At 41.6% G+C, this 19,601-nt stretch overlaps 1 protein-coding gene and 1 pseudogene across 2 annotated transcripts in view; one reads left to right on the top strand and one right to left on the bottom strand.

Annotated features, from left to right (window-relative positions):
- LOC113195597 (speedy protein E4-like) overlaps positions 1-19,601 on the bottom strand; it is a 67,102-nt pseudogene that overhangs the window by 17,627 nt on the left and 29,874 nt on the right. The gene's annotated exons all lie outside the window — the stretch shown is intronic.
- LOC144256878 (speedy protein E4-like) lies at positions 13,410-18,028 on the top strand. Its single transcript, XM_077802635.1, has 6 exons — positions 13,410-13,510; positions 14,075-14,295; positions 14,917-14,975; positions 15,561-15,646; positions 16,397-16,565; positions 17,945-18,028. The coding sequence occupies exons 1-6, from the start codon at positions 13,410-13,412 to the stop codon at positions 18,026-18,028; spliced, it is 720 nt and encodes a 239-aa protein (XP_077658761.1).

Below are 19,601 nucleotides of genomic sequence, written 5' to 3' on the forward strand. Positions count from 1 at the left end.
TGTTTTGATTTATGTAAAAATATGTGAATCAAAAGTATATGACTTTGGGGCTGGGGCTGGGGCTTAGTGATAGAGTGGATGCCTAGCATGTGGGGGGCACTGAGTTCAATCCTCAGCACCACATAGAAACAAATAAATAAACAGAGGTATTGTGTCCATCTAAAACTGAAAAAAAATTTTAAATGTTTATGACTTAGTTTTTATGTGATGCATAATCAATATAAAAGTGTTGAACACTAACAGTGCTTACCACAAGGAGGATGTAGTATTTTTGTTTCCTGCATTAAAATGTCTGGAGGAAGGGAGCCAGATGCGTTGTATGTTCATTTAGTGTGGGTCATAATGTCTTTATAAATTGGCAGTATAATTGCATAGTTTAACCCTCATTTTATTTTTCCCTCTTGCTTCATGGTTTTTGCTTTGTGTAGCAGTCTGTCTTCCCAGCATCCTAGTCTTGGTTTAGTGGCTGTGGTCTGTCTCCTCTTCCTTCTGAGTGTGAAGGAAAGGTGAGAATCCAGCGGCAGTAGGTCCAGCAGACTTTGCTGCCCAGACTGAGGAGTGGGTGGGCTGAGTGGGGCTCATACCTGTCTTTGCACATGTAAATCAGACAAGCTGGGGTCACTCTCCACAGAGCACCATGCACGGAACAAGAACTGGAACCTCAGCATGTCAAGCCACCTGTAGTCATTATTCCCATGTAAAAATAAAATTGTCTAAGAAGTCAAAACCATTTCATGGTGAGCCAGAATGACATCTAATTAAAGAAGGGTGCCTGAGCTGGAGTGCAGGACTTGGCCAAGTCCTCCTGTGTTAGAAACAAAGGCCTTGCCTGTGTGACTTCCTTTATGAAGCCCTGTTTCAGTTATTTTCATTTCTTTTCTTTTTTTTCCCAGTAAACATTTCTTTAATCTTTAGATTTCTTTTTATAAGAACCCAGTTCAACACGTCTGTAATTCAACAATATAAAGAGAACACAAATAGCAAAAAAGCCACCTTTGCTTCCTCTTAATATAACCCTTATTAGCTTGAGGTAGGACTTATTTCTCTGAAGATTCTTTTATTGAGTTGCTGTCAAAATGGAACTGAATTCCTATGTAGAGCAGCGGCATACCTAAGTGAAACATTAGAAAATAAATAGGGAATTCAGACTTTAAAAACTAGATAATTGAATCATGTGATAGCAAAGTTATGGTCTTATCCAGGAAAGCTACTTGGAAAAGGTAAATTTTAAAGGGTAACATCCTATGAATTGTCACTTACAAATGGAATGTAAGCAAAGGTACCAGTGAACAAGCAAAGTACAACTGCCTCTGTCCCATAAGTAGACTTGAGTGTGGTGAGGCATAAATAAAGTCTCCAATGAATGGTATCGATTTTGCTGTGAGAAAGAAGGATGAGGGCTGGAGTTGTAGCTCAATGGTAGAGCACTTGCCTCGCAAGTGTGAGGCACTGGGTGTGACCCTAGTACCACTTAAAAACAAAGACATTGAGTCCATATACACCTAAAATTTAAAAAAAATGAAAGAAGGATGAGTATACTGTGTAATTGGTCTAACACCTATGGAGGAGGATGTGACATCTACATAAGTAAATTTCCCACATAAAATTGAAGTTGCCTTGTGCAAGGCCCTGGATTTGATCCCCAATACTAACAAAAACAAAAAACTTTGAAGTTGATGTTGCAATGGGCAAAAGGTGTGATTATGCAGTTGAAGGGGAGAAATAAAGAATGTCTACACGCTTCTGCACTTTTCAATGCTTTATTCACTCAAATCACTCAATACAATTTCACTCTATAAGTTCTTAATCAAGAAAATGACAATCCTTAATTCTCGACACTGCAATAGACATAACAATTCACAGCAAACAATTCTGTGGATTAATTAATTCTAAGCACTGCAGCACACTTAATCATGACAGGCTAATGACAGACATCCCTCTGCATGCTAAGTTCAAGAATCAGACCAAAAGGCTTTAAGTCCAGCAGATGCACACTCACTCAGACAGCAGTGATCAGGTCAGGTGATCAGGCTTTTCCTGGGGTGGAGCTGACAGCCGGCTGAGGAGGTGGTCCTAGGAAGAAGTTGCAGCTCTCACCAGAGTCAAGATGTGCCTGCAGAGTTTGAGAGTGGTGAGGAAGATGCAGAGGGTCAGCAACTGAAGACAAGTGATGGGCTGTCAGTCCAGGTCATTATCAGGCACTCCAGCTTGTGTGCATCAGTATTGGCTGGCTGAATGTTCATTTGCTCTATTATTTATACTAAATTTGGGAGCTTTTGACCCCCCTTTCCATCCTTATCAGCTGCCACTGGATTTCTCAGTAACATCATATTACCCTGGGGTTAAAACATCTCACCTGGTGGTCCCCACCCTGATATTTTTACCTTTCCCTATTATCAGGTGAGGACAGCCTGCCAGAGGCTTCACTCTGAGTTTATCAGGGTGAGGGGAAGTGACTTGCTTGTGTCTGAGGGCCACAATGGAGGGCTTCATTAGGCATGCATGGTGAGACTGCAGGTTTCAAACTGGAGTTTTTAAAATGGAGTTGCTTAGGCTCAGGCCTAAGGCCATTCTCACAGTTGGCTATTTTAACTTTAATTAAAATAGCCACAGACTGTATATTTCTACCAGCCTCTGTAACTGTTTTGCCTTTTCTCCATTTGAGTGATAAAAAAAAAAGAAAAAAAAAAAAGAATGAAGGTCCTGTGCTTTAGGAAATGCACCAGTAATCAGAAGGCCAATGGAGGAATATAGGCTTATTAGCCCCTAGGAGGCTGTGGGCAGGGGTGTGGACTGGGCTCATAAGCACGTGGTGCCGCTGCAGCTTGTCCCTGCAGGAGGATCATGGCCCCTTAGCAATGCCTGGCAAGCTCCTGTCCCTTACCCTGCTCCTACTTTTGCTTCTTGAAGAAAGATTATCAGGTAATTATTGGTTTTCATTGAGATGTTCATGTGTGTGTTTGTGTGTGTGTGTGTGTGTGTGTGTGTGTGTGTGTGTCTGTGTGTCTGTGTATCTGTGTCTGGGGATGGAACCCAGGGCCTTGTCCCACGCTAAGCAAGTGCTCTACCACTGATCTACACTCCCAGTCCAGGTGTGTGTGAAATGATGACTCACAGGCACCAATCCACTCCTGTCCAGTCAGAGAGTTTGAATCAAGTTTCCTGCTGCCTCATAACCTGGCCAAGAGAGCAGGTAGAGAAATATTTTTGATAGAAACCACAGTGCCTTATGGGAATTCTAAATAAGAAAAGCATGAGCTTTGGGGTCAGACTTGTGTTTTGGGGTCAGACTTCCTGGACAAGGAATCTGATATGAGCCTTGTTCCCCTGATTCATGGAAAAACTGCTGCCTTAGGATTTCTGTGAGGTTTAAAGGTGCCGTTGTTGAGGAAGCTCACAGAACCAAGCTTGGCACACATCAATCACCTCCAGGGCCCCCTTTCTCTCTTGTTCATTAGAGACAGCGCCCCTGAAAGGAGCCCCTCCTGTCCACGTGATGACACTCATTTGTTCTGCTCAGATTCCTTGTTAGAGAGGCATAGGTGAGGAGGAATTGGTCTTAGGTGCCTTCCCAAATGGCTCTTCAGGTTAAATGCTGGTTGAATGGGCTTCAAGAAGAGTCTTTCTGAGATTTTTCCCTCTAGCAGTCTGAGGTGGAATTTCCCAGGGATCATAACTGCCGGGGTCCTGCCCTAGCGGGGTCCAGGGAGTCCTGAAGGAGGAGTGGCGTCGGCGAAAAGATGAGACAGGAATCGTTCCGTTGGAGCAATCTCCAGAGAGAGAGAGCTAATGCAGCTTTCTCTGGGTCATCTTTTATTACAATTTTTCTCATCATTATAGATTCAGAATACGTCATTGATTATATAATTTAAAACTTTGCCAAGACATGACATTTCCTTAACCATGATTGGGGGTACAAACAATGTAACATTAATTTACATTTTTCCAGGATATGACCTTCAGTTATGTAATTATTAAAAGTACAGAATCATTAATAAAATACGTCACTAATTTACATTTTTCAGATTTTCCCAAGATTTACTATTTTTCCCCAAGGTATGTTATTTTCTTATTAACTAATGCCAAACTACTTAACCAGACTCTAAGTCTCCTAACCAATCATTAACCTAAAGTACACTTGTACTTTATTTCTAATCTAAAATTCCCATCTAAAAAAGTCCCTTTAAATCTTATATTTAAAATATCCTAAAGTTTATGAATCATTCTTAAAACATATCAGAAACCTATACAACTAAAAACTTAAGAATTTCTAAACTTAAGAATCTAAATAAAATATTTCTAACATTATTCTAAAACTGTGTCTTATAAAGCTATTTTAATTAATTCCTAAATTTATTCTCATAAAACTGGTTGAGCTGCTTTCTCAAAGAGTTTCTTTGTTTCTCAGTCAAGGTGCACTAGTTCTCATATCTTTATAATCTTTCTCAATAGAAAGTAAGTTCTAAAAATCAATCCACTTTCCACCAATATTAACTATGCTCATCATATATCCCTATGTAAAGTAAGAAAGGGTTTATAAAAAGAGAAGAATATATATTTATATGTTTTCACTTTCCTAAGTGTATAATATAACTTTCCTTAATCAAAAATGAAACTGCATGTGGTGAACTTTGTGAAATAAGCATACTGATTAGGTTTTCTAAGAGGCAGGAAATATGGGCTTGGCTTCTAGTTGAAATAATCAATATGGTGCCTAAAATTCTCATGACCTTTCAAAGGATGATTGTTGTCCATTATCAGATTTGTCCACAATGTACCGAGATAGAAGAACAGCCTTCTACTTTGTCCTTGATATGCTGAGGGGTAGTAGAACAGCCTCCAAGGCATGAACTACCTGTTATGTTCTAGCCATCTGAAATTTAATTTTTTGGCATTTAACATACTCATGCCTCCTGTCAGAAACATAAGCATGAAAATGAAAAGTCCCAATTACATAAAAAAGGGTCTCGTTTCCCACCAACCAGCGTGGCTTTGCCAGCATTCATCCTCACTGTGACCCTGTCAAGACAGTGGGAGAGCGGCTTTGCCAAAACTTTTTCTCACTGTGACCCTGTCAAGACAGTGAGTGGGGGATCCCCTTCACCACATAACTCTATCTAAGATGGGTTCCCCCACCTGTCTGGGGTTACCCTTTTACAGTGTGAACTATATTTTTTATTTTCTTCTTTAAATATTGGAGATTGAACCCCTGTTTTATCACTGAGGTGAAAAAAATCTCTGATTTACTATTCCCATCCCATTTTTAAAGTTTTAATTTTGAGACAAGGTCTCACTAAATTGCTGAGGCTGGCCTCAAACTTGAGAACCTACTGCTTCAGCTCCCCAATAACTGGGATTACAGATGCACACCAGCATGCCTGGTTACAGGGTGCAATCTTGCTGTAGGTTATTTAGGTGTTTCTCCTGCAGGTTTGAAGTAATGCCTGCTTTTAAACCCACAGTTTAAAAGTAAGTTGCTACATAGCACTAATCCTTATAAATGACAGAACAAGGATACACTTTTATTGTACTGTTGGTCAGCTTTTCATTGCTGTTACACAAATCCCCGACAAGCACAATTTAGACGAGGAAAACTTTATTTGGGGTTCACGATTTCAGAGGACTTAGTCCATGGTCTCCTGAGCCCATGACTCTGGGCCCACGTGAGGCACCATGGCAGTAGGGCCTGGTGCTCAGTACATGGCAACCAGGAAGCAGGGAGAGTGGGCTAAGGCGACAGGGAAAAAATATCAAACCCAAAGGCAGGTGACCCCAGTGACCTATTTTCTCTAGCCACACCTCATCTGCCTACACCTAACACTGAGTACAGTAGTCCTTTCAAATTATTAATTCACTGATTAGATTGCAGCTCTCACAATCTACCTGTGAACATTGTTCACCTGAGCTCATTGTTAATGAGCTTTTGGGGGACATCTCATATTCAAGCCATAAGAGATGAAATACAGCACTCCAAATCTCTGTTCTACTTTGACCTTGGGCACTTAAGCGGTGAAAGTCTTTAGTCATCCTCAACACTACACTTTTAACTGTTGCCAGAATAGAAAGAAAAGATAAAACCTATTTACTCACTCTATAAGGTTTCTATGACAATGTGGGTTTGTCATAAGGAAACTGATGTGCCCTAAAACTAACAATGTGACTTATTTCCTCCTTGGTCTAAGACCTGAAGATCTCAGGACTTTAAAGAATTCTCAGAAAAACAACTCTCCAAATTCCTGAACAATCACCTGGCCAAATTGGTAGACAAGAGTGGCAAATTCTAAGTGCAAAGATATTCATGCACACAGGATAATTCTACTATATATTTTAAGATTAAAATACATTCTCACAAAAATACTAAAATGATAAACCATGTATAGAATAACTGCCTCTAATCCAGAAGGGTTTTTAGAAGAAAATTAAAATGTAGGGCTGGGGCTGTAGCTCAGTGGCAGAGCGCTTGCTTGTCTAGCATGTGTGAGGCACAGATCCTCAACACCACATTAAAAAAAAAATAAAATAACGTAACATAAAGGTATTTGTCCATCTTCACTACCAAAAGAATTTTTTTAAGTATTAAAATGTAGAATAAGATGTACAAACACACTGATAGGGACATGCTCTAAAGATAGGCCAAAAATCGAGCCCACATAGCCCAGCAGGTTTTTGTTAGAGAATGTCTGTAAGGTGTTGGGCAAGTCAAGGAGCCTTTCTGTGACTTGCTTTCCTTGTTTGACCTTAGAGACCCACAGTTGTAGGTCCTAAGTAGTTGGTGATTGTTCTCAACCACTCCAGACTCAGCACCTGCCACTGGACACCTAGATGGATAGGTCGCACCTCTGAGCCCCCTGCAGGACTTCCTTGAGCCAACAGCACACCTGCACTCAGCATCTGATGCAGGTGCGTCACATATTGTGGGAGCATAAGTCCTTGGCCAGGAGGTGGAATGGAGACCAACATGGAATGAACCAGCTGGGAACCAAGATAGGGTTCAATATCAGGGTGAGGAATGGAAAAGAAAACCAGGTTCTGCAAAATGAGGGTTTCCAGCTGTATGCTCTCATCTGTTAGGGAGTGGACAGGGGCTGAATTGGGAAAAAAACTACAGAGCAGGTGAATTTGGGGGCAGCAGCAGCAGACCCATGCTTTATCTCCAGTTGTCACTTATTGCTGTACGACTGGGACAACTTTCTGAGTACAGTTTCCTTGTCTAACAAAAGAGGGGACTAAGTGTGAAATCAAGCTCCATCTCTCTCCCAGAATCCCCTCCAGACAAGGTTTACCAGTTAGGATGACAAAGGAGTGAGATTTACAAGGACCAGGTCCATGATCACAGAGCAAGAAAAGAGGGTGAATTTGTGAATGACAGACAATGAATGCACAATGGCTGTATATTTACATCTATACAGCAGCACATCCAGCACTTCATTCCTTCTTTAACTGATAATATTCCTTCATAAAGATAAAACCCATTTTGTTTACCCATTCATCTACTGATAGACATTGGAGTGGTTTTCCCTCTTTGGCTCTGGTGAATCATGCAGCTTGAGCATGTGTGTATGGATCCTTGTTGGGGTACTTGATTTCAGTTCTTTGGGAATATACACTGAATGGAATTGCTGGTTCATACGGGGAGTCTGTGTTTACTTGGTCAAGGAGCGAACAAACTGTTTTCCACCATTTTCCACTCCCACCAGTGATGTGAAGGGAGTTACAGGTTCTCCACATCTTTGCTGGGCTATGTGTGCTCGATTTTTGTCCTGTCTTTAGAGCATGTCCTTATCAGTGTGCTTGTTCATCTTATTCTACATTTTAATACTTAAAACATTCTTTTGGTAGTGAAGATGGACAAAAATGCATTTATTTTATTTTATTTATTTTGGTACCTTCCATCTCTTTTGTCTTAGCCATCATGAATGGGATGTGCTTTCTCAAGTGCTTTGGGTTTGCATCAACTTTGTCTCCCCCTTGCAGGGAAGTTGTCCACTCTGTCATACCAAATCAATTCTTGATTGTTTTTGCATTAACTTTGATTAACTTTTTCATTTTTCTAACATTTAATCCATTTTCCAAACAAGCTGCTAAATATTCCCTTTTATTCGCAGGCTTGGACTTGTAACATAATGTACATCCCTATGTACAGTTCTGTTGTTAAGAAATGAATGGACGGCACTTACTTATGTTTCTTTTCTTTTTTTTTTTTTGGTCTAATTAGTTATACTTGAAAGCAGAATGAATTTTGATTCATGGTACACAAATGGAGCACAACTTTTCATTTCTCTGGTTATACACTATGTAGAGTCTCACCATATGTGCAATCACATATGTACCTGGAGTAATGATGTTCATCACATTCTACCATCTTTTCTGCCTCCAAACCCTTCTTCCCTCCGTCCTCTTTGCCCAATCAAAGTTCCTCTATTCTCCCTATGCCTCCTTACCATTATTAGCATCCACTTATCAGAGAGAACATTCAGCCTTTGTTTTTTGGAGATTGGACTACTTCACTTAACATGATGTTCTCCAACTCCATCCATTTTAAAAAATATTTATTTTTTAGTTGTAGTTGGACACAATATTTAATTTATTTATATGTGGTGCTGAGGATCAAACCCAGGGCCTCCCATGTGCAAGAAGAGTGCTCTACCACTGAGCCACAACCCCAGCCCTCCAACTCCATCCATTTACCTGCAAATGCCATATTTTTATTCTCTTTTATTGCTGAATAATATCTATTATATATATAACAGTTTCTTTATATATTAATCTGTTGAAGGGAATCTAGGTTGGTTCCACAGTTTAGTTATTGTGAATTGAGCTGCTATGAACATTGATGTGGCTGTGTCACTATAGTGTGCTGATTTTAAGTCCTTTGGGTATAGACAGAGGAATGGGATAGTTGAGTCAAATGGTGGTTCCATTCCAAGTTTTCTTGGGAATCTCCATACTGCTTTCCATAGTGGTTGCACCAATTTGCAGTGCCACCAGCAATGTATGAGTGTACCTTTTCCCCCACATGTATGTGTTCCTAAGTCCCTTCGTGGTCGATGGTCACTCGGCTACCTTGTGTGTGTGTGTGTGGGGGAGTAGAGACGTGGAATCAACGCACAGACTCCAGGAGCTGGTGAGAGAACTGGCTGGAGACCCAGTCGTCCAGTAGCTCAGTTTATTTTTGGAATGCACACAACTGTTATAGGGTTTGAGTGGGGTGTGCCTGTCAATCATACATAAGCAAGACAACATCCATAAGCCAATCATCTTCTGCCTAATGTAACCACACTGTGTGGAAACTCTAAATATTGCTGTTGTGGCAGAAAGCAATCTGGAAGGGTCTTTGGCCCTTACTGAGTCTGGGGTTTCATGCCCTGAAGCCCCTGACTCTTGTTTTCCTGGTCTGGTAGTTTGGCAACATAAACCACAAGTGCTGAGTATGTGGTTTCACCCCATCCTGTAGGCCCTCCTGTCAGGCCTGAACGAACGTGGATACTTCAAGCATTTCTGAGCTGCTCGTAGCTGCTAGCTGCGGCTGAAAGTTATTCCAACCCCACATCCTTGCTAACACTTATTATTGCTTGTATTCTTTATAATTGCCATTCTGACTGGAGTGAGATGAAATCCTACATTAGTTTTGATTTGCATTTCTCTAATTACTAGAGATGTTGAACATTTTTCCATATATTTGTTGATTGATTGTATATCTTCTTCTGAGAAGTGTTTGGTCAACTCCTTAGCCCATTTATTGATTGGGTTGTTTATTTTTTTGGTGTTAAGTTTTTTGAGTTCTTTATATATTCTGGAAATTAGTGCTCTATCTGATGTGCATGTAGTAAAGATGTTCTCCCCCTCTGTGGGCTTTCTCTTCACATTACTGATTGTTTCCCTTGCTGAGAAGAAGCTTTTTAATTTGAATTATCCCATTTATTAATTCTGGACTTCATTTCTTACACTTTAGGAGTTTGGTTAAGGAAGTCAGGACCTAATCTGACATGATGAAGATTTGGGCCTACTTTTCTTCTATTACATGAAGGTCTCTGGTCTGATTCCTAGGTCCTCGATCTATTTGGTTGAGTTTTGTGCATGGAGTGAGATAGTGGTTTAATTTCATTTTGCTGCATATGGATTTCCAGTTTTCCCAGCACCATTTGTGGAAGAGGCTGTCTTTTCTCCAATGTATGTTTTTGGTGCCTTTGTCTAGTATGAGATAACTGTATTTATGTGGGTTTATCTCTGTGTCTTCTATTCTGTACCATGGGTCTACATGTCTATTTTGGTGTCAATACCATGCCAATTTTGTTACTATAACTCTGTAGTATAGTTTAAGGCCTGGTATTGTGATGCCCCCTTCTTCACTCTGGCACTTTTATGATTTTTTAATGGCACTTAGTTTTATTTGTTTCTCTTACCTACAGTTGTCACATAGTTTCTATTTATGCCTCTACATTTTGCTGTTAGTATTTATATTTCAGATAATTTTCATATACTTTGCCAAATTCTCTCCAAAGGAATCCACTGATAAAATCATAAGACTGTAGTTTGTATCTTTTGAGCAAACTAATATTTGTCTAACTGATCTCAAAAAGATTTGTAATGTGGATGTAAGCTTTTAAACTTCAGTTAGCCAGCTTCCTAAGCCTGGATTCTAAATTTGTTTGGACTTGCCTCATGTGGGAAATGGACAGATTTTCCTTAGGTTTAAGTAAAAATCAAACAATGGAGAATTAGATTGGTTGGAATCTATTATCTCTGCAGAATGTTGTCTGATTGCTGTGTAGTCACCTACTTTTCCTAGCTATAGCAGCCTTACCACTGTCAAAGAGCAGCAGCAGATTTAAGACCACCACTCCATTTATATGCTTTGTAAAAAGAAGAAATCAAGAAAAATGACATGTCACTTAGTAGACTTAAAAGTATTTTCATGCCTGGAAAACTCATCCTGAACAAGAGACACAGCACACATGCACAGTTGCAGACATGAAGTCCCAGCAGCTCACCCCACTAAGAGTACAATGTGAAAACAGAACTATTTCTAACATACCTCATTTTGTCCACTGGCATCATAAAATACTGGTTTGCATATATTTGCACACAATAACAGATATCTTCTAGCCTGTCTCAGTGAGATAATTTGGGCTGAATGATAGGTAACACTTGAAAAATAAAGCAATTCTAAATCCAAAAATCTTTCATTAATTTCCAATAATGATTTAAAATCAGAATATGTGCTAGGGACAGTGGTTTGGATCTGCAGTGTCCCCTAAGGCCCATGTATTGGAGACTTGGTCGCCAGCTTGGAGGTGATGAAATCTTTAGAAGGTGGGATCTAGTGTTAGGAGGTGGTCAAGTCAATGAGGGTGTGCCCTTGAGGAGAGGTTGGAACATGGGCCCCTTCCTGTTTCTCTCTTTCCTTCTTGACTGCCATGAGGTCAACAGACCTCCTATGCTTTATGTTCTAACCATGAGATTCTGGGCACCCACAGGCCTTCAGCAACAGGACAAGCAACCCGAGACTGAAACCTCTGGGATCATGAGCCAAAATAAACCTTTCCTCCTTCTAAGTGGATTATTTCAGTATTTTGCCACAAAAGACTGACCAATACATTAGGTTATGTCATGGAAACATCTCAGACATCTCAGTGACTTCAAACGAGAAAGGTATTGTCCTGCACACTGTATGTCCTCAGTGGATGTGCAGGCAGCCTGTCATTGGGTCCTGGAGGCACACAGGCTGGTGAAATGGCCACCAACTCCAAGCTAGGTAGTGGTTATACCAGAGAGAAAAGAGGGCTTTCTGTGTGTTTCATATTAGAAACACTATGTACTAAAGCTAAGAAAGATGTTATTGACTCTATAGCTGGGAAATACAGACTGCTAGAGCACAGAGAGGGGTGGAGCATTCGTGATGGACAGTTTGGGATTACCCCCTATATGCTAGCCCATGCCTTTTATATATACAATCATGTCAGTCCTTGAATTTTCCTTGAATTTACCATGATCTAAAACATTAACACAGGGGCTGGGGTTGTGGCTCAGCGGTAGAGCGCTTGCCTCACACATGCGGGGCCCTGGGTTGGATCTTCAGCACCACATACAAAAATAAACAAGTGGGGCTGGGGATGTGGCTCAAGCGGTAGCGCACTCGCCTGGCATGCGTGCGGCCCGGGTTCGATCCTCAGCACCACATACAAACAAAGATGTTGTGTCCGCTGAAAACTGAAATAAATAAATAAATTCTCTCTCTCTCTCTGTCTCTCTGTCTCTCTGTCTCTCTCCCCCTCTCTCTCTCTAAAAAAAAAAAGAAATAAACAAGTGAAATAAGGGTGTTGTGTCCAACTACAACTAAAAAATAAATATTAAATGAATAAATAAATAAAATATTAACACAGACTTGAATAAAACTGTCATCATTTTGTAGATAACCACATCCATCATCAGGCCATGTAGTCTGATACCGTGTGCCCTGCCATGGAAATATTATTTACCCAGTACTTTTTTTTGGGGGGGGCCAGGGATGGAATCCAGGGGCACTTGGCCACTGAGCCACATTCCCATCCCTTTTTTATATTTTTTTTAGAGACAGGATATTGCTCAGTTGTGAGGGCCTCATTTGAGATGATCCATGGACTCCCAGAAAGTGTTGACACTCTGCAAAGACTGTGAGCATGCATAGAATTTTCTATGATTTTATGTCTTCATAAGGACTCTTTGAGTCAAGGATACCTAAATGCAGTGTGTGTATTCCCAGGGCAGATTTCAGAAAACAGTGGCCAGTGGCATGTAGCCAATTAGATTTGCTAAACTGAGTGTTTCCATTTAACTTTTTCAACTGATAATTCAGTGTACGTGGGTTCTTTTGTACATACTGAGCTCCTTCTTGGGAAGTCTTGTCATTTCTGCCCTCCCCCTTCTTCCTTGCCATACTCCTTAATCTCCCACTGCACTGAGCTCTGAAATGGAAATGCCCAGAGGTTGGGTATCTAACATGTGTTGTGTTGAAAATGGAGAGAAGAACCGATGTCTAGACAGAAGTGAAAAAGGGGTCAGAGACCCGTAGGGTAGTTTGGCAAGGTGGACAGAGTTTGGGTCAGTCACAGCAGAGGCCATCTCCTCTAGAACTCTAGGACAGGTGCACACACCAGTCTGACAGTTACAGGTGTTTTCCTTCAAACTGGTTGCCAGGTTGGAATAAGCGATGACATCAGAGGCTTCCAACCTTCCTGATTGGAAGGGACAGACTCTGTGGACCACTGGGAGTGCAGTGGGCAACAGTTTGTCCTCAGAACTGTTCCTCACCTGATTTCTCCTGTTTGGAGAAGAGCGAACAGACTCCTATTCAACCAAATTCTGGAAGAAGGCTTTGCCTTAGCAAGAATCTAGGTTTTGTAGAAGGAAGACAGAGTATGGGAGAACTTATGGCGGATCAACAAATCTCCCAGTCTGGGCAATCGCCTTCCCAGCCGAACACCTCAGAAACCCACCTGGAGGTGGTGGTAGATGATGAGGTCCCAGGTCCATCAGGTGAGGGAGCTAGAGTGAGAACTGATTTGACAGGATGACTGGTAAGGAGGAAGGAAGGGGTAGAGAAGCCAGGAAAGGTAGTCTAAGGAGCCCACTTTTGAAGTTTGAAGTTCCTTGCCATGGGACAAGGAAGTCCACATGGATGGAAAATCTGTAGAGAAAGGAGTTGGGTTAGAAGATGAGATCTAAGTTCACGAAGTAGGTAGAGGAGGTGTAAAAAGGGTCACTCCCCCCATGGAAGAAAGTGTACATAATGAGGAAGAGTTTTGAGGAACAGGGAGATGGGACACTGGTAAGGAGAATCAGGGGCACATGTTTATCAGCAAAGGGGAGTGGTTGAACAATAGCTCAGAAGAAGGTAACAGTTGAAGGTCTGGGGGTGGGAGGTGAACTGGGATCAGAGGATGAAAGGATGAGTTCCAAATTCAGGAGCTTGACTCTGCTTCCTTTACTCAGCTCTGTGGGTAAAACCCTGCCTCCCATGTCGGTCCTCGAGGAAGAGAGAGTGGACCTCAGAATCTGAGGGAGACTCGGAGGATGATCCCCGGGGGATTTTTGATTCTGCACTCTGGGTAGAATCTGGACTCCTGCCTGAGACCACTGGCATAAAGAGAAAGAGAGAGTCCTCCACTGAATCTGAGGATGAGCTGGAGGATGTGGAAAGTGGGCTAAATCACCCCTGGGATGTGGAGTCACTGTGTGACCACAAAATAAAACTCAAAAAACGGCGCATGGACTTGGTGCAACCAGAATACCATGAGGTTTTCAACCGGCTTCTAGGTAGGGAGACACCCAGGTAGCGCCCTCCAATCCTGCTCTTTACACAAAGAAGGAACTTACAGCCTCTGCACTTTTCCAAAGAGCCCTGCTATCCCTGAGATCCCCATTCCTGGAGGACTCAGGACCCATGTACCCTGTGAAACTCTTAGATGATGGATGATTACATTACACCTGAAAAATGACCCTGCTTGGGATCACAGAGCTTGGTTCCAATTATCCTCACTGATTGCAGAGATTGTGGCTGTAATACATTTCATCCTCCCTGAGAGGTGGTTAATGGGACCATGTTCACACTGTTGTAACTATCTAAGGAGAAATGACCTAATAACTCTGGTTCTAAGGTTATAAGGGGGGATGATGGGCCCCCACAGTTTACTAGAAGTTCTTACTCATACAGATACCTTTCTGTTACACAAACCCTCACTCAGTTGTTTCCCTGGGGGGGGGGGGAGTCTCAGGTCCAAGCAACTTTCCCAGGAATGTTCCTGATCTCTTCCTATCCACCTCTATTGGGCAACAATCCCACACCTTCTCCAAGGGAGGTCCTGTTCTCCTCTCTGCTCTCTATCTCCCATTGAAGCCCCTTCTGGTTCCCAACTAACATCAGTGTTCTGTTCACAGAGGATCCTGTTGTCAAAAGATTCCTGGCCTGGGACAAGAACCTGAGGGTGTCTGACAAGGTGAGGTTGTTCTCCACTGGGCAGTGTTCCTGCTCCAGCACAGCCTGGATGGGGAGGGATTTCTAGCCCCATGGTCCTTCCCTCTGCCTCCACATAAAGCCAACAAAATGTGCCAAGTCCTGGCTCCTTTGTGGCTTGTCACATCTCCCTTCAGGACCTAGCAGTTTCCTGCAGAGAGGACAGGTGGACCTTGCTTCTTCTTGGGGTGCTTTGGGCTTCAAGCCCAAGTCCACAGTCTTGCATGGCTACCCCCTTTTGCTTATTGTCACCTGAGGTTCTGGGCTCCTCTCCTCTTTACACTTCTTGGGACCCCCCGTTCTCCAGCTTACCCAAGACCCTCCTCACCCAGCTCACCTACATGCCTTCCCTCAAAAGGTCTCCTCAGAGCTGATCCTACAGTACACACTAAGCCTCCTCTTCCCCCGACTGCTCCGACTGTCACAGGTCCTTCCCCAAAACAGCAAGTCTCCTTACTGGCGACCTTCTCTCAGGGGCACTCTTCACCCCAGACTCCCATTCCTCTGTCCCCTCTTTCCTCCTCTTCCAGGATGTGACCTCTCTCTGTTTTTCTTCTCTCTCCATCAGTACCTCCTGTCTATGGTCATAGCTTATTTTAGCCGGGCTGGCCTCTTCTCCTGGCAGTACCAGAGAATCCACTTCTTTGTGGCCCTGTGAGTATTTGGTCTCCTTCATCAATCAGGACTCACTACCTGGGAGGGTAGGAGGGGAGCAGAGGGACACTAACCTTTCTTTTACTTTTAGCCTCTTTGTCCTGTTTGCTCCGTGTACACGAGATCACAGCACTGTAGTATAGTTTGTTTTTCTTTTCCACACTTCCCTAGTCAAAGCAAACACACATGCTCCCTAAAGGCCAGTTGTAAAAGATTCAAGGAAACCAAGGAAACACAAAGCCCACCTGAGAGGAGTGCAGGAAAGCATGGGCACCTCCTGTCCCTGGCAGAGACTGGAGGTGCAGCCACATCTGACTGCTCTTCCTTCCTGTATCTATACCAACATTGCTCTGTTTTCTGCCTCTGGATTTCCAAGACAGATGCCCCTTCCCAGCCTGGCACAGGTCCAGTGTAGGGTGGTCCCCTCTGGTTCTTCTTACAGGAGTCTTCTCACATTTGTGGCTCTTTCTACACACCCCCTGAAAATCCTTCCAAGATGGGTGCAACCACCCCTTAGGCCTCTCCCACAACTGTGTTGCTCAATGCTTTCTAGAAAAAGGTTGGAGTCCTTCAGAAGGTCTGTGTCTGGCAGAGTCCTCTGGACCAAGGTGTGGTCCTCCGTAACACTTAATAGGGCTGGTGCAGTCCTGTCTGAAGATGGTCCTCTGGGAGTCCATTTTGGGAAGCTGACTCCAAGGGCAGGTCCTTCTTGGTTGTGCCTCTAAAGAGCAACCTGGTTTCTTTCCCCAGCTACCTGGCCAATGACATGGAGGAGGACAACCAGGCTCCTAAACAAGACATCTTTCATTTCCTCTATGGGAAGAGCTACGCCCAGCGTCCCCTGTTCCACAAACTGCGCTATCAGTTTTTCTGCTCCATGCGCTGGAACACTCGGGTTTCCAGGGAGGAGTGTGAGGAGGTGGGTGGTGCTGTGTGTGCTTGTGGAGGGAGAGGGATGGGCTGACTGGAGAGACACAGGAAGGTGGGTGGCTGCAGGTGGGCTCTGGGGAGGAGAAAGCTGTGGAGGTTATGCACGGAGGGAAGGACTCCCCAGCCACTCTTCAGTTTTGTTTTTTTTGGTTAGTGAACCAAACGTATATCACAATTTACTGTATAACATCTAACAAAAACTTCATGAAAATTTACCAGATATACATAAGTGATTCAATAAAAGAAAGTCCCAATTCAAGAAAATGAATTTCATATCTGAACAAAAAGTAAAGTATATTCAAAATGTAAAGCCAAGTTTAATTTCTATGCAATAAGGGAAGTATAGTTTAAAGCAGATTTAAGTGACTTTTTTTAGTATAAATTCCAGCAGATTTAAGAGATTTTTAGACATATATCTTTGGTCTTTAATATGTATTTATGTATAGATACATCTAACAATTGTAAATTATGATTTATTTTAAAGAAAGTGGATAAATGAGATGAAAGGAATCTTTATACCAGATTAAAATTATTCACAAATTGTAACATTTTATGGTGAAATATTTTTTTTTCATTTGTAGAATATTTGGACAATTAATTAATACTTTGGAGCTAACTAGAATTAGTTTAATTATTTGTCTCAAACTCTGGGATGAACTCTTTTGTTTTAAACAAAAATCATCCAAAACTATGTATATGCCAGGCTTATAATTATGTAGAAACTGTACTAAGGTTTCAATGATTAAAGATGCATCTAACCATGTAACTAAGTTGTTTTGATAGACCCAAGCAGAAACATCACTAACATTAAACCATTATTCTACTCAAATCAGAGACAAAGATAAAGCTTGTCTCTTAATAAATACAACTTTTAAAATTTTATTAGATGGGACACGCAAAGGATTGTATCTGCCAAAGCATTTACAAAACTTTCTACACAGCTAGCATAATTTACTTATCTAATATAAAATAGGAAAGTTTATTCAATTTTTATTTGAAAGAAAGCTGAAAATATGATGTCCCATGCCTTATATTATATATAATATGTCCTCATAAGTATCGTCCATGTTAGTAATAGCTGATATAATGTTGTGACATCCATATATGGCTACTTCATTTGTCACCAGGCTAAAGAAATCTAATAATTACACCTTGCTATGTCACCTCCTTTGTAGCTGACAGAACTTAGTTAATAGAATTAGCCTCTCAATAGTTTTAGATATTTGCAGACTGTTGAATCATGGTGACTAGAAAGTCCAAATCAAGGTGAAGTAATCTTAAGGAATGGAAAAATAAATTAACCATAACTTCAAAACCCTCAATATCCTGTAAAGTCATCAGCTTTGATTGGGGCTCTTTTCTTTCCAGATTCAAGCTTATGATCCGGAGCTCTGGGTGTGGGGCCGGGATCGCACCTCATTGCCTGGAAGTCCTGGAACTGTGGAGGCCTGAGGGGAGGCACAAAACTCTGCATCCCTGGACTGATGACAGAGTCACTGATTGTCTATTTAAGATGCTCAAGGACCTAACTTCTTGATCCAGTCCTGTCCACCTCCACCCACAGATGGTGAAACAGCCTGAATCTCCAAGTCAGCTTCATGGTCTCAATCTCCAACCACACAGATGACCCCCTAGAGGTGTGCTGGGTGCTCTGAGGCTGCTCAGCCAGACCTGAGAGAGAACAGTTTATCACACAGGATGTGTAAAAATCCTTAACCCACAGCAATTGGGCCCCATTCAGCTTTGATGAATGGTTGATCTTGGTCTAAAGTTAATATCCTTTAGCCATGAATCTCTCTCTCCCTCTGTAAATTCTCTTTTTAACCTCTCCTTTTAATTCATCTTGGGTCACGTATCCCTTAAGGATACCAAGCATGGAGATGATTTTCTTTATAGGATTGTCACAGTTTTAGTAAATACCATAAATGTTATTTATTTTGAACTATGTTTATTTTCAAGAGTCTTAAGATAGATATTGTTTGGAAAATTGTTTTTCCTCATTAGTTTTATGATGAGTGTTATAATAGGTTTATGTACATAAACATTTCTTTGGAATTTTTAATCTTTTACTATTTTATCTACTAATTTTATATCTCAGTGGTATTTCCCCATAGTCTTATAAAGTTTTTATTTGATGTTCCATCATCATTATTGTGAATATTGAGCTGCTGTTATTTAACTTGCGTTGACATGTTTTTCTTTCATTTTAAAATATGTATTGTAAAGACCACATGTGCTATGTGCTTTTGTTTTGTACTATGTGCTTTGGAAGAGCATAGCACAGTGCATTGTGTGGAAACTGAATAAAGTTGAAAATCTTCTTACGTTAATGATGCATATGATCATGTCATTCTGCATTGTTTGGTTTTTGTCAAATGAGACTGTGGTTTAACAGGGTTGTTTTTTTTTTTTTTAAGAGAGAGTGAGAGAGGAGACAGAGAGGAGAGAGAGAGAGAGAGAGAGAGAGAGAGAGAGAGAAGAGAATTTTTAATATTTATTTTTTAGTTCTCGGCAGACACAACATCTTTGTTGGTATGTGGTGCTGAGGATCGATCCCGGGCCGCACGCATGCCAGGCGAGCGTGCTACCGCTTGAGCCACATCCCCAGCCCTAACAGGGTTGTTGTTAACTGACCAAATTTCTTACCTGTGGAGGAAAACACCTCAATTATTTTTCATCTTGGAAAACAAGAGAGAAGGTTGCAGAACTTTCTAACTAGAGACTGGAAGCAGGAAATACAGGGAGGACATTGAGAGAGACAACACAGGAAGAGTGAAAGAAAATTCTGGGAGAGCTGTATAACAATCTTAAATGCAAAATCAAAGAGAGGCATCTCAACAGGAGATGCCTTCATGGTAATGGTCCAAGGAGGAGGACACACAGGGAATGGTAGACTTTGCTACTGGAGTCACAGTTTGAGTCTTTTCCAGAACCTGTTTTCTAGTTTTACATAACAGAAGGAAACCCAAAGGGTCTTGTTGAAATAGAAACTGGTGAAGGGAAATGAAGGTACTAGGGCAAGTTG

Source organism: Urocitellus parryii, chromosome 9 (assembly GCF_045843805.1).
Source record: "Urocitellus parryii isolate mUroPar1 chromosome 9, mUroPar1.hap1, whole genome shotgun sequence".
NCBI classification, from domain to species: Eukaryota; Metazoa; Chordata; class Mammalia; order Rodentia; family Sciuridae; genus Urocitellus; species Urocitellus parryii.